General features: G+C 41.2%; 1 protein-coding gene across 1 annotated transcript; it reads left to right on the top strand.

The window, feature by feature from the left end:
* Positions 1 to 63: 63 nt before the first annotated feature.
* Positions 64 to 15250, top strand: LOC306891269 (neuron navigator 1-like; the record flags this gene model as incomplete). Its single annotated transcript, XM_079488458.1, has 19 exons — positions 64 to 100; positions 450 to 499; positions 1608 to 1685; positions 5152 to 5235; positions 5677 to 5788; positions 6122 to 6243; positions 7380 to 7534; positions 7619 to 7775; positions 8118 to 8298; positions 8511 to 8602; positions 8810 to 8905; positions 8989 to 9157; positions 10247 to 10482; positions 10582 to 10736; positions 10808 to 10879; positions 10995 to 11191; positions 11293 to 11411; positions 11862 to 12059; positions 12513 to 15250. The coding sequence occupies 19 exons, from the start codon at positions 64 to 66 to the stop codon at positions 12597 to 12599; spliced, it is 2397 nt and encodes a 798-aa protein (XP_079344584.1). The 3' UTR covers positions 12600 to 15250.
* Between the last annotated feature and the right edge of the window lie 1273 nt (positions 15251 to 16523).

Raw genomic sequence — 16523 nt, 5'->3', positions numbered from 1 at the left:
GATCTATACGGCACATCTCCTCTGGGCAGCTCTCTCTCTCTGGCCGAGAGACCTAAGAGTATGATGAGGTCTGGATCATTCAGAGAGCCCGCCGAGGACGGTAGGACAAACAAATATAGAAAAACATAACCTATTTACTGCAAGTATAGATGGTTTCAACGGCAACAACATAAACCATTGTTATGTGGCCCACACTTAACTTCCGGTAGACCTCAGAAAAGTACTGTTGATTTGAATACAATGAATATACAATAAAATATTCATGTGTAATATTGTTATATTACTGTATATCCAATCACAACCTCGGGCTATTTTCCTCAATATCTCCAGAATAACATAACCTCACAGAACTACAGCAGAGATGTATCTTTGATGTTTATTTGATGTACTGCTGAAATAGAATTTCAACATAGATTCGGCATCTGTAAGTGAGTTTGTATCTCTCACAGTTCACGGCTCTGTTCTGTCGCTGGCCTCCAACGCTTCATCAAACTATTCTGTGAGTACATACATGATGTAGAACATCTGTTATTGTGTGCATTAGTATAGTCCTCTTTAGTAATATTACTAGCACCTAGTTTCAATCCTGTAACACACACACTTTTCTTGTGCTCTGTTCTCTTTCACTCTTTCTGATCTTTATCTTCATCTGTTGATGTGATGCTGTCAGACTGAGGAGAGAATGCAGGGAGAGGTATGAACGTCTGTCAGCTTCTCTTATTCACTTTCCTCTCTATTGTTCTGTTGTTTTTGTAGTTGTTGTTGTTTCACGAGTAAATTCATTTGAAATGAACAGTTTGTGAAAATCGACCCCACCATCAAAAGTTCATGATCTTTACTATATCTTTGTTGTTTTTATATCTTTATAGTAGAATAATCCAGAGTTATATCCACCGTTTATGTAACATCTGTCACCCAAATGTAGCGAACAAACAACACAGCAGAACTTCAGGAACATAGAACTCTCTCTCTTCCTCTTTTCCGGGAGAATTGTCCAATAAGGGACTAAGAAACGTTGTTACAAAACGGATTTTCATGTTCTGAAAAAAACTTTCCGAAACCTGTACGAACACTGGGGGAGAGTATCGAGCACAGAAATATTACGTCATACGTCCAACTCGTTTTTTGACAAGCATGAGAAGACAACATGTTTAATGCATGACACACCATTGCACGGCCGCTTTAAGAAGTTTCTTGAGGTCTCACACTGAGATGATTTTTCACATCTAATTTGAGCTCTTATTGACAGATTTTTCTTCATTATTCAGTCCAAGTCTTCCACTTCAGAAACGTTTGTATTCAGTGACATGTTTGGCTGTAATGGAATAAATGAACACGTTTGCACAATTCTATTGCATCTTCACATAACTAATGAAAAACATTCACACACGTCTTCAGATCAATCATTTCACTGGTAGTGTACAGTAAATTCAAATCCATATTTTGGCAAAGAAGGTTTTACAGATGTAACTGTGTACTGAAATGTTGTTCTTTTAATGTTTTTGTTATATAATAATAAATAAAATGTTTGTTATATAAAATAGCAGTGATAGTAAATGTCAGGGTTTTTGGTGTTTGAAACTTTGTGATTTGTGATTTTACATCAGCAAATACGGATACTGAGACGCGAGCTGGAGTCTTCACAGGATAAAGTGGCCAATCTGACCACACAGCTGTCTGCAAACGTATGTACATGCACACACACAACACGCATGCACAGAACATGCAGGCAACACAACACGCATACACACTACACGCATACACACAACACGCATACACACACACGCATACACACAACACGCATACACACACACGCACGCATACACACACACACACGCATACAAACACACGCATACACACAACACGCATGCACACAACACACATGCACACAACATGCATACACACTACACGCATACACACACACACATGCATACACAACACGCATGCACATACCATGCAGGCAACACAACACGCATACACACTACACGCATACACACAACACGCATACACACACACGCATACACACAACACGCATACACACACACGCACGCATACACACACACGCATACAAACACACGCATACACACAACACGCATGCACACAACACACATGCACACAACATGCATACACACTACACGCATACACACACACACATGCATACACAACACGCATGCACACCATACGCATACACACACACGCATACACACAACTCGCATACACACACACGTATACACACGCACGCATACACACACACACACGCATACACACACACGCATACACACTACACGCATGCACACAACACACATGCACACAACACGCATACACACACACGCATACACACAACACGCATACACACACACGGTCATACACACAACACGCATACACACACACTCATACACACACACATACACACAACACGCATACACACACACACACACACACACACACATGCATGGACAACACACATGCACACCACACGCATGCACACCACACGCATACACACAACACGCATACACACAACACGCATACACACACACACGCATACACACACACACATGCATACACACACACACGCATGCACACAACACGCATGCACACAACACGGATGCAGTTATTCTTGCCTCATTAAATGCCGCAAAGTGTCCTCCTTTTTGGTGTTATGGAAATGGCCACCCTAAACACGCATGCACACCACACGCATACACACACACGAATACACACAACACATACACACACACACGCATACACACACACACATGCATACACACACACACATGCATACACACACACACGCATGCACACAACACGCATGCACACAACACGGATGCAGTTATTCTTGCCTCATTAAATGCCGCAAAGTGTCCTCCTTTTTGGTGTTATGGAAATGGCCACCCTAAACACGCATGCACACCACACGCATACACACACACGAATACACACAACACATACACACTACACGCATACACACACACAAACAACACGCAAACACACAACCTTTCCTCAACATATAGATATACTTGTAGAAATATGACTGTTGTGTTGCTTAAAAGTGAATGTTTTATTTGCTGTATTTGAGATCTGAAACATACAGTGCAGCTTTTTTGTTATTTCCATCTGTTTCTCCAGTTTTCATTTTCTGCAAATAAATGCAAATAGAAACAAAAAATAATTTGACCTAAACACATTCATAGAAATGGTACATTAAAAAAGTATTCAAGTAGTTTGACTCATCACATTTCACTACTTCTTGGCCATCAATATGAACAATTTTTTCACACATGTTGTCTTAATACTTGATATATCCTTGCTTTAATACAAGCAATGATATATTTGATATATAATGTTATGTATTTTAATACATTTTACATTTGTTTTTCAGACACAATGTCATATAGGCCTACAGTAAATCACATCTCCTTCGTTCAGTTTTTCAAGCTGAATATGAATTGATTCTCATGTATTCATTTATGTACTGAAACACTAAAGTGGTTCTCTTAAATAAGGGATTATTAGTAATGCCAGTGAGTGTTGTGGTGTTTAACACATGTTTGAATGTGTCCCCAATAGCCCCCTATACCCTCATTCACCATTCCCTACATTAGTTCCCTAATATAATCCAGTTGTAGGAACGAGTGAAAACCAGTGAGTGAATTCAGACTCATGATAGATGGCTAGCAGCTAGTCGTGAGTGTACAATGGTTGTACAGTTGTTATTAGGATGCATCATGGGATTGAATGAGTGTTCTCAATCACTTCCACTGTGGATTCGGACACAACTTAGTCCCCTCTAATCGTGGACTGTATTAGAGTATAGGGGGCTATTTTGGACATACCACAGTGTTTATGTTGTGAATAATAAAGCTGTCTCTGATGTGTCTCACTGCCACTGACCCTTCAACACATTTACTCAACCCTGAATGTGTCTCACACCCGTTTGAACTTCATACATGCAATAAAATCACCTGTTGCTTAAATCACAGCCAAATTACTTTTGAGACATTTTTAAGTGTGACTTGAGTATCCAGGCAGTTTTGGGGACCCTTGTATGAATGTGTGTGTGTGTGTGTGTGTGTTCGTGAGGATGCTAACACCACTACTGTCCCTCTCTCTCCTCCCGGCCCATGATGACCGCTGCGTTGCGCCGGCCGTCCGCTGGCTCTTACAGGCAGGCCAGGTTTGTTGGACTGTCAGCCCCGTCTGTTACTGTTGCATGTATCTGTCCCCACCACCCCCACCCCTGCGCAGCCTGGCGCTGACTGATGATGTCACAGCCAAGTGTGAAGTTTGATGACATCACTGTTTTATAAATGCGACTGATGCTGGGTGCTGATGACAGGGGACTCGCTGCTGAATCTGAGCATCCGCAGCATCCCAGCGATGCCCTAGCGACACACAGCTCAGAACACCATAACAACCATGCCCTGGCAACAACAAAACAAACTGTACATGACGGACGAGCAGCGTCGTGTTTTCAATTATGAAAGTCTTGTTGCGTTACGGCCAGCTCGTTCTCGGCCGTGACATAAAATAGGATCACACTTGCACAGATGGTTTGACTTGCAAGCTTATTACAATAAAAGATGATCCATTACAAAATAATATTGCAGAATGTCTAGGGGTTTAAATAAAGAAATAATAATCCAAAAGGTAAGGAATATTGACAAAGATAAACAGAAGTAACGGTTGGTGCCCTGGTGACTTCTCTGGAGACTGCCATTCCCCAGAGGAAGTGATGTGAGATGAATTAGTCCAACATTTATTCTCTCCGCAATCAGTGAAATCAGTCAGCAGGGGTGTACAGTCAACAACGCCCTCCCAGGTCATTCCGCCCCAGCAGGGAAGAAAAGGGAGCACAGGGTCATAACAGTGATGCATCGGCATGCAGTGTAAGAATCATAGTCCAGTCGCATGATTGAGATTGTGTGTTTTATTTTTTATCGCTAACGGATAAACTGTCAGATTTCTGTGTGTGTGTTGTTGACATGGCAACCTCTCATCATGTCTCCAGGTCCTCCCTCCATCCATTCATGTCAGCAGCTGTTCTTGAGTCTCCTCCCTGTCCGATGGAGACACACACATCTGAGTGTGTGTGTTCGTGTTGTGTGTTTGTTTGAGTTGTGTGTCAGGTGATGACTGTTTTTTTATCTGCAGGCGAACCTGGTGGCGGCGTTCGAGCAGAGTTTGGCTCTCATGACTGCCCGACTGCAGAGTCTGTCGGACACGTCTGAACAGAAGGTCAGTATGCACACTCTCATGCATTTATATGCGTAAATATAAATATTTATTCATTTGGCAGACGCTTTTATCCAAAGCGACTTACAAGTAGTTTTATACAGTGGCACATTACTGCAGAGCAATCAGGGGTAAGGTGCCTTGCTCAAGGGCCCTTCAGTCATGACCTGCTGGCACTGAGATTAGAACCAGCAACCTTCTGATCACAAGCCCAACGCTCTAACCATTAGGCCACAGCTGACCCCACAGCTGAAATATAAATATAAATATAAATATAAATATAAATATAAATATAAATATAATATAAATATTCACGCACACGCACACTTGTGTAGTTTATATGTTGTCGGTGCAATGATGATAGAAAAAGAGATAATAAACAAATAAAAGTTCCATGTTGTGAACGTCGGTCTTCAAAAAAAACACTCTGGTTTATCATTTCAGGATTCTCAGCTACAGGACCTGAAGGAAACCATAGAGACCCTGAAGACAAAGAACACAGAGGCACACTCCATCATTCAGGGAGCTCTGAATACCCCCGAGAACACACCCAAAGGTTCACAGAAGACTTCATTTCTTCAGCCAAACTCAAATGAAGTTTTTTGTGTTGGTGCCAAATTGAAAGCGTACAAGCACATCGCAGCACTAAATTCAAATCTGGTGACATGTCAGTGACTCTGAATCTCATTGGTTCTTGCGTGTCTCGTGATTAGTTGTGATATATAGCGTGATTTTCACAGCTGCCTGTAGCTGGAGCATTGAACAAATCTGTCGTAGAATCTTTATAGCAACGACTTGAATTTGTTATTCAAGAGAAGTTTAGTGAACAGCGTTCTATTTGAAATGAAGTTCCTGTGAGATGAGTGACAGGTGTGTGTGTTTATCTCAGAGCCTCGTATGGACCGTCAGAACTCATCTGAGAGTATCTCCAGTCTCAACAGCATCACCAGTCACTCCAGCGCCGGCAGTCTGAAAGAACAAGAGGCCAAGAAGAAGAAGAAGAAGAGCTGGGTGAGAACGGCAATACTGGTTTAGACACAGATTCAACTGCAATGATGGATTCAATATACACTCATTGAATTGATTAAAGAATGACTGTGGTTTCTTCTTCATGCTGTCCTGTTCTCTATTTAACAGGTGTATGAGGTGAGTAACATACAAGATAAACCTCCTCCATCATGCCATCATCCATGACCACACGTCATACAGCCGACATCTCCAAAAACAATCTTATATTCATCATTACAGCCCATCACATTAAGCTTCAGATGTTCTGTTTCCATTCACTGGGCAGCAACTGGCGATATTTTCAGTTAAAGTCCCAGTGAAATTACAACTGACAATGCCTATTTTTCCCTGAAATATTGCAGCATGTATTATATATAGTTGATCAATCTGGGTCATTCTCTTTCGTGTGGCTTCATAATCTATAGTTAAAATCTGAAAATGCACTTCCGTCCCATAATGACTGTCCATCTTAAATGACGTATGGTAGACGGCGAGGGTGGAGCATCCGTTAACTCCTCCCCTTAAACTTTTGATGATGATGAAGACTCATTGACTAAGAAAAATGATTAAGCACACAGTGATGTGTCTGCTTTCACTTTCATTATTAATGTCATGATGATTTAATAGACAACGCATTACTGTATGAAACTGTAAATCTGATCTCTTTGTGATGCTTCAGAACTGCATTCATTCAATTGCATCATCTTTCATATTTCAGCCTCATTTCCCGTTCTTAGAAAAAGATCCAGCTGCTCAGAATGAAAGAAACTCTCATCTCTAGAGGTTTAGCTCGAGAACATCATCACATCACGTTAAAGCACATTTGCTCGACCCATCTGATGAACAGAATCAAAAAATGAGCAATTCTGATGTGCTGTCATCCGTTGTTTTGTGGCTGTTTGCTGTGTATTTGTGCATCTGTGTTTATTTCTAAATAATTTCATATTGTTTTCACCATATAAAAACAGTAGATTTACATTTACGCATTAGGCAGATTACATTGCATTATCCTATACATTTCTTTCTGAGTATGTGCAATCCCCTGGGATCAAACCCACGACCTTAGCGTCGCTAGCGCCCCTGAGCCACAGGAAAGCTCGCAGTAGATGTTTAACGCTCTCGTCTCTGTTCTCCTGCAGTTAAGAAGCTCCTTCAACAAGGCCTTCAGTAAAAAGGGCTCGAAAGCATCATATGCTGACATCGAGGAGATCGCCACACCCACCTGCTCCGCCCCTTCATCACCCAAAATCCATCATGATGGGAATAACACCCCTGAGAAAACCTCCACAACAGGGTGAGGCGTATAAAAGCGTTTGATTGATTTGCCTGTAATTGCTGCATGCGTACGATGTGAGATCTGTGGATGTTTTTTCATCAGGTCATGCGAGGAGCGTGACGGCACAGATGAGAAAGAGGTGTCAGAGTTGCGCTCGGAACTCTGGGAAAAAGAACGCAAGCTGACGGACATTCGTCTGGAGGCTCTAAGCTCCGCCCACCAGCTGGAGCAGCTTCAGGAAGCCATGACACACATGCAGGTGTGTGATGTCATCATGCCACGATCTTTAGTTCTGTTTCTATACATAACATGAATTTAACAAGAGCTTTTGTAGAATTACCACAAAGACGAATCAAGTGCAGAATTAGAATTGCATTTTCTTTTGAGAGGTCAGACTTTTGGCTGTTCATTTGTCATTTAGTTTCATTTCAATAGTTGGCCTGTGGACCGATGTCTCGTTGTAACAGCGAAATAATCATTTTAATGACAATAGTCTAAGAACTCAAACCACACGTGATATTTTATCTTTGTGTTTTATTTCATCATTCACTGATGATATCTGACGCACATTTTACTATGTCGTGTTACTTCAACATTTTAGATGACTGTGGAGAATCTGAAGGCGGAGAATGACCATCTGAAGACCGGAGGCCCCTCCTCCCGACCCCCAAGCTCCACCTCTCAGTCGTCAGGTTTGGGTTCACTGGGTGTTACATCACCACGCCAGTCTGTGTCTTCTGTCAGTAAAACCTTTGGTGCGGGACAGAATGAACTTTACCCAGGTATCAGACATTCATTTCATAAAGAACACACAAACATGTGAACCTACAACCACCACGCACTCGTACTGTATAGATAGATATGACAAAACCATACAAAAGAAACATGTACTGCAATGCATGAATTGTGTATTTTCTTGTTATATGACACTTTCTATATTCTCTTGAATATGATCTCTCTTATTCCATTTTCTGTGATGTTGTATTTGTCACAGATGTTTTTCAAAGCCCCACCACGACTCTGCAGAAGGATGAGAGTCTGGTCAAAGTGATGGTTCGAATACCAAACCATCACATTTTTAAAGATGTGAGTGTCATCAAGAGATGGAAACCTGAAACACACACACACACCGGTGACCGCTACACACATATTAAGCCAGTGTTGCTTAGCAACCGTTTGCATCCTAGTATGATTTTGTAATGACACAATTCCCTTTAAGCGTGTGTTAAGACTGCTTATATTATTTTAACGTGATGTAAGTGGACTCACAGCGTCTCGTTGATGTGTTCACAGGAAGTCAAGCAGGTGCAGTTTTTCATCGGTACGGTTAAACTCAGTGGACGTACAGACTGGTTTGCTCTGGACTCTGCTGTTTGTCTGGCTTTCACAGTGAGTTCTTCTGTCTTGTGTTTTAAAGCCGTGATAATAAAACATGAGATGTCATATGCGTGTGCGTGTGCGTGTGTGTGTAGGAGTATTTGCGTGTGGTGGACCCCAGCTCCAGTCTGGGTCTGTCTCAGGACTCGATGTACAGCTACAGTCTGAGTCATCTCAAGAGAGTGTTAGGAGCTCAACCGCCCGAGACTCCACCCGTCCGTCTCTACACTAAAGGATCCTCCTGTATCGTCCTGGCCCTGAAAGGTCCGTACATAACAATCAACACCACCCCTCACATCAGATTTATTCATGTGACATTATGCTTAGGGTGTGAGGGGTCTGTACAGTATATCACCTGTTCAAATCTGATCGATGAGTTGACAGTACAAGAGACAGAGAGACAAACATCCCATCATTCCTTCCTCTCATCTCTGATGTATGACCTTCATGACCCAAAATCCTCAGAGGTTATTTTTACAACAGACCATATTAGGGCTGCGTAAGATACACGAAATACGAAACTCTCATCTCTGCAAAATACAAAATGCACATCGCTGTAGTTTGCAATAACTGAATCATTTGAAAAATGTATGTATAGACCACTTTGGATGACGTAAACAACGCAGGTCCAGAAGAACTTCCTGTTTCAGTATTTTAACACAATGTTTGAACATAATGCAACTAACAGAAATATAATTTAAGTTGTAATTATATGTGAGATTTAAATAAATAAATCAAGTTTTAGGTTGATGCAAATTGCAGAGAGACTGTGTCTGGTGTGTGGAATAAGATTAATAATCAGAAATGATGTGAAATGTCATGATGACATATTTTTAAGTATTAAATAGTTTCATTTCGATCACCTGAAGTTGAATTTATGTAAGAACACAAAGCGGAGGGTCCTGTGAAGGTTTATTATGTGATAACAACCAGCTGTATGTCAATAATTAGACAAAAAATATTGATTTGATGTATTTCTTTCCTTCATTTGTAACAAATACAAACCTTCCTCAAAGGACCCATATTTCTTGGTGTCTTCATGTAAACACAAGATGCTCAAACATGTTTGGTTTAAATATTTAAAATGAAATATATCAAATATAATCCCATATACACTGTATATGTTATTAATAAGCATACATTTCTATTGGATTTAATTGTAATTAAAGTATTTGTAATATCAGCATGCCTGTGTGTTATTAGTTTTAGGGGAATTTTTCTGATTCTAGCCAATCAGAATCAAGTATTTCAGAGCGCTGTGTGATAAAACGCTGTCAGATCTATGATAAAGCAGACATATGAAACATCATGGACTGTGGTTGAGTTTGATATCCGTGTGCGGTGACGCTGCAGGTCTGAAGGAGAAGTGTGTGGATGTTCTGGTGTTTGAGACGCTGATCCCCAAACCCATGATGCAACATTACATCAGTCTGTTACTGAAACACCGACGCTTGATCTTATCCGGTCCCAGCGGCACAGGGAAGACCTACCTCACCTACCGCCTCGCCGAATACCTGGTGGAGCGCAGCGCTCGAGAGATCACGCCTGCCATCGCCGTCACCTTCAACATGCACCGCCAGTCCTGCAAGGTATGATGGGTAATGAGAGAATGCACCTCTGTCTCACATACATCCGATTTATACTTCATCTCTTATGTGTGTGTGTGTGTATGTGTGTTTTGCTAATAGGACCTTCAGCTTTACCTGTCCAATCTGGCCAATCAGCTCGATCGCGAGAGCAGCCCTGCTGAAATCCCATTGGTCGTCATCTTGGATGATGTCAGCAACTCTGCATCCGTCAGTGAACTTGTCAATGGTGCTTTAACCTGTAAATATCATAAATGGTGAGCGCACACTAGAGAGTAAACTGCATACAGATGATTATTGACTCTGAAATGACATTTTGTTGTTTTAGTCCATATATAATAGGAACAACAAATCAGCCGGTAAAAATGACCCCAAACCACGGCCTGCATCTCAGCTTCAGGTGGGGACTCGTGTACACTTTTACTTTTATATTGACACGAGACGATATAAAAATAATAATAATCCAAACTGTCAAATACATCATTTTATTGTTTTATGTGTGTTCATTTTTTCAGAATGGTGACGTTTTCCAATAACGTGGAGCCGGCCAACGGGTTCCTGGTGCGCTACCTGCACAGAAAACTGATGGAGGCCGAAGATCCCAGAAGTCTGACCAATGAAGATCTGCTTCGGAATCTAGACTGGGTCCCCAGACTCTGGTATCATCTGCACACCTTCCTGGAGAAGCACAGCACCTCAGATTTTCTCATTGGTAATCTTCAACAGACTGTAATATACTCCCATCAGATGAGATTCCTTCCTGGGTCAAGCTGAAGATGCCTATTCTTGTCTGTCTGATCTGTGTGGCCGTAGGTCCCTGCTTCTTCCTCTCGTGTCCGGTCACAGTTGAGGACTTTCGGACATGGTTTATCGATCTTTGGAACCTTTCCATCATTCCATACCTTCAGGAGGGAGCCAAAGACGGCATTAAAGTGAGTCATGGGACAGAAAAACTGATTTATGGTTTGGATAAATGTATCACTGTGTCTGTGTGTGTGTGTGTGTGTGTGTGTGTGTTTGCGTGCATGCGTGCGTGCGTGTTGTTATGTGTGTGTTTGTGTGTGTGTATGTGTGTGCGTGCATGCGTGTGTGTGTGTGTTTGTGTCTGTGTGTGTGTGTGCGTGCGTGCGTGCGTGTTGTTATGTGTGTGTGTGCATGCATTTGTGTGTGCGTGCATGCCTGCGTGCGTGCGTGCGTGTGTGTTGTTATATGTGTGTGCGTGCGTGTGTGTTGTTATGTGTGTGTGTGTGTTTGTGTGTGTGTGCGTGCGTGCGTGTGTGTTGTTATGTGTGTGTGTGTGTGTGTGTGTTTGGTTGTGCGTGCGTGCGTGCGTGCGTGCGTGTGTCTGTGGTGATGTTTGTTGATAATATGTTTGTGTGTAGGTTCATGGTCAGAAGTCGGTGTGGGAAGATCCGGTGGAGTGGGTCCGAGGGTCTCTGCCGTGGCCGTCTGCTCAACAGGATCAAGCTAAACTGTGTCACCTGCCTCCTCCGAGCACAGGACCGGCCAGTCCCAGTCAGACCGCAGACGATCGAGTGCATAAAGAGACGCCGCCCATCTCTGTAGAGTCAGATCCACTGGTCAGTCACATCACACTTCACATCATGTGTCTGGACACTGAAGTGATTTTAATAGATAAACTCAATCTAAATCAATGTGTTCCTAAAGAAGAGACAAAATTACATTTGAATGACATTTTAAAAGGCTGTGTTTATTTCCTCCTTGACAGACACATTTCAGAAACACAATAGATTTGTCAAAGCACTGGAGAAATGTATAGATACAGAGTTATGTCAATTAAATCTCAGCCATACATTCTTTCATTTTTATCATTGTTTTATTATAGTTTTATAAAAAAATTATAAACAAATAATATTCAAGCAAATATTTCATTTGATTTTATTTCAATTTCAGAAATGTTTTTGTTCCGCGGTGGATAAACATGAATGAAAACCATTGTTAACGAAATGTTCTTCTGTACAGCATTGGTATTTTCTTGAGAAATATCTGTGTTTTCTTGTTTTTTCTCTCAGATGGCCATGCTGTTAAAACTACAAGAGTCGGCCAATTACATCGAGTCACCGGAGAAAGAGACAGACCCCAAACTCCCCCCGCTCTAAACACACCTGCAGATGACTCTGTACTGTTACAATACATCATCCACGAGCACTGTCACCCTATAATACCCTATACGTTCATCTATGACAGCGGTAATCTTTGATAAGAATGTTCCTGTAGCATGATACTTTAAATGACCTCAGAGATGGTATTATCATGGTACTGCCCATAAAAACGTGTTATTGCCATGATTTGTTAAAACTAAATGTTACGTATCATGGGAATCATCATTTTGTCATTTAAAGTAAATCCTTCTTTTGAAAAAAGGAAAATTTGACGGATTAAAGTCATGATTCTTTTCTAGCTCATATACACAGTACAGTATGTGTTTACAAACACTTCAGTTTTACTATAGTAAACGTGCGTATGTGTGTATTCCAGGAGCCTTTACTGTTCCACTGCTGCCCATATTAACAACTCAAGGAATCCGGTGCTAAACTTTACTCACTAGTGTGCACTATACATCATCAGACACTCACAGAGTCCACAGCAACAGTACACATGACAGACTAAAGTACACTGGCTCAGATTTTCAGTCTGAACTGAAGTGTGTCAGATCTGAAACTTTCCAAAAGTCTGCAAGTGTGTGATCTGTCCAGATTTTAAAAGTGTGCAAGTGTATTCCAGCCATTATAGAACATTCCTCTCTTTACTGCTCTTCTGTACCTTTGATTTCTGTGTGCCCGGCATCAGTCATATAGACTTTCAGAAGTACTTGAGAACAAAGTGAATAACTCGTGAGAAGGCAAAAGTAGTGAAGCTAAAGCCAAAAGAAGTGAAACTGCACAACGACATTCACATGATGATTTATTGATGATTTAGAAGGGATTAAAGTCAGTAAATGCCTCATACAGAAGCAGTGTCGTGTTTTGCTCTATAGGGGGAGCTGTTCTCAAACTCAAGCCCTGTATTCCCTCTCAAATCTGCATGAGATCCCCAACACACACTACTGTGAATGATTCCACGCCACACAGATATCTGTGCAGACGGTTTATTGGGTTTGAAACTGACCTCGGCTCAGGGCTTTGGTCATCTCAGGCCTCTAAACACATTCAATAGAGCTGTTCTCTCTCTCTCTCAAATGGTGCAAACAGAGCTTCTTCGGTGACAACCAAATACTCATTATGTGCATAATTCAATGTGAAGAGTATGAGAGATGCTGGAGGATGAAGATTATTTTCACTGAATGTTTGGTACTATCTGAGGTCACTATAGGAAAACATCTCGAACACCTCACTTGACATCCAACAGCCTTACAGATGCGCTGCATTTAACTCAGTAATAATGCCGTTTCTTGTCAGATCAATGATTTCTAGCGGTAGTAATAGAATTGAAAGCATCAAGTTTACTTATAGATGTGTTCGGTTCACTCACTTCTATTCATCTATTTCCAACATTGAAAGAAGAGAGGAGAAAAAACTCTATGACGTAAACATATCAAAGTTTTCTCTCTATCCCAGTATAAGCAGTGGACCAGTAACTGCCCGTCTTTATATCTGAAAATACTGTCAAAAACATGCATGTAGGTCTGAACTGAGTGGAAGTAAAAATATGATCTCCATGTCACAATAATCATCTCTCTGATATAAAGGGTAGGGTTTTATAAAGGCAGAGTTTATAAGCTAAATAGAAACACATGATGCATAAGATTTCTTTTTGTTGTTGTTGTTGTTGTTTTTGCTTTCTTCTCGCTGCTTCTTATAGGTGAGAATGATATGTGTTGACATTCCAGACATTAGACAGTGTGTGACATCAAAGCTTCATTTGATTGACCTCAGAACACACTGTTGGTTATTGAGAATATCTCGGCTGGATTAAAGATCTTATGATTTCCATCAGGTTGTGTTTTAAAGAGGTTTAGTGGTGCGACTGAAGCTGTTGTTCACTGTCTGCATCATTGTGCCTGTATTCCTGTGATAGCTGTGCTGTGTTGTGCTTTAAATCTCCACAATTCAGCAACTTTTCACTGGTGAGTGTTAAAACATTAGATTTTAGTTGAATGAAGTCTAATAATATTTTCTAAACGTCTGAATCTGTTGCCAGGTTGTTTTTGTTGAACGTGGCATTGCTATTTGCAATAATTGATTGTGTGTTTAAGTCTGAAGTTCACTGGAAACAGATGATTTCACGTGTTTCTGGTGATGTCTTGACTCATTGATTCCGACGGCTTCAGTTTGAAATGTTGAAAATGTTTTCTGTGAACCAATGGAGAAAGTGTATGGCAGAGGTCAAACACAAAGTGGTGAGAAGTTGCTGAATCGTCGCTCCTTCACTTGACATCTATTCAGAAGTTCAAAACTATTCCATTAAAGGTCCAGTTACATGATGATAGATGATGTAATCAGGTTTATAAATGTTGTAAGCGCATGTGTGAAGCAGATTTACAGACGTGTTCTACCTTGTATGAAAAGAATGACTGATGTTACTATGTAATTTCCACCCGAGTGATGGTTTGTACAGAATGTTATAAATGTAAACATTGTAAATAGCGTGGGTCTACATTTGCAACAACAATCATTGAAGAAGAAAATGAAGTCATGTCGAGATGTGGTTTGTAAGGCTTTGTCTTGTGATGGAGCGACCTGGTCCACATGAGAACATCACCACCAGACGTCTTCATCTGTCATAATAAAACCACAACCTTCCGAAGTGCTGTTGTGTGTCTGCGTCATATGTTTGCACATTCATGTGTTTTTATTCATTTCAAATGAATCCTGGTTTCATTATAGTAACTATTGGTTTTATGGTAAAGTCACACATTCAGTCTACTGTGGTAGATTCTGACAAAACTCTGGTCATACTTTTACTACAATACCATCGTAAAATATAAATAGTCAAATAATAAAATATGTATGCCGGTTAATATTTCTTTTTTTTATTTATTCATTTAAATTTGCCACTAATATTGTGTTTTATTTATTTGTTTTGTTAATGCTCTCTCGAGCCTTCCACATGTTCTTACACATGTTCTTCCACATGTTCTTACACATGTTCTTCCACATGTTCTTACACATGTTCTTACACATGTTCTTACACATGTTCTTACACATGTTCTTACACATGTTCTTACACATGTTCTTACACATGTTCTTACACATGTTCTTACACATGTTTGTCCCTTAAACGTTGTGAAAGTGTGTTTGATGTCGTCTGTAGGATGAGAATCGTTGAGTGTATTTTAGGGCTCGGGTGAAGTGTGGCAGTGCTGTGACTGCAGAAGAGCTCGTGATGCTGAGAGTTCGGTGAAGGGGAGGAGTTCACGTGTCTTAAGCTATAAAAGCGGCCTGAGACTCCGTCAAACCGAGCCGAAGGACTTACGAGGTCAGAGGGATCCCTAACGCGGACAACATGCCGGCGAAACCAGCCCCGATTAAGAAGTCGGCTAAAGCCGCCAAGAAGGAGGAACCCGCGCCTGCGCCCGAACCTGAGCCCGCACCTGCGGAACCCGCCCCAGCAGAGCCAGAACCAGCCCCTGCAGAACCTGCTCCCGCCGAGCCTGCTCCTGCCCCCGAGGGTGAAGCTGCTCCTGCCCCCGAGGGTGAAGCTGCTCCTGCCGAAGCCCCCGCCAGCGGAGGAACCTAAAGCTCCAGCTGAAGGTAAAGTCAAAAACACATATCACGTGATCATATTTATTATTATACAGGAACATAAATTACCTCTCATTTATACAGGCAACTATATTTGTGTAGAATAACTTTTGTCGAATGAATTTAAGAATTAAGCTGCAGGGCAGTTGGCATTATAAATGCTCTGGGTTTGGGGTGACATGTGTCTGATATGAATATAACCACTGATATGTGGTTTTGTTAGATTAATTAACGCTTACAAAAAGAAATCAAAAGCTTTACAGAAGCAACAAATCACTTGTAAACCTTGAAAAGTCTTAATAAATTCAGTGTGTATTAGTGGCAGCTCACACTGATGGG

Source organism: Barbatula barbatula (genome assembly GCF_947034865.1).
Source record: "Barbatula barbatula genome assembly, contig: scaffold_200, whole genome shotgun sequence".
Taxonomy (NCBI): domain Eukaryota; kingdom Metazoa; phylum Chordata; class Actinopteri; order Cypriniformes; family Nemacheilidae; genus Barbatula; species Barbatula barbatula.
Note: the sequence above shows the minus strand (reverse complement) of the source record. Positions and strands in the feature narration are given on the sequence as shown.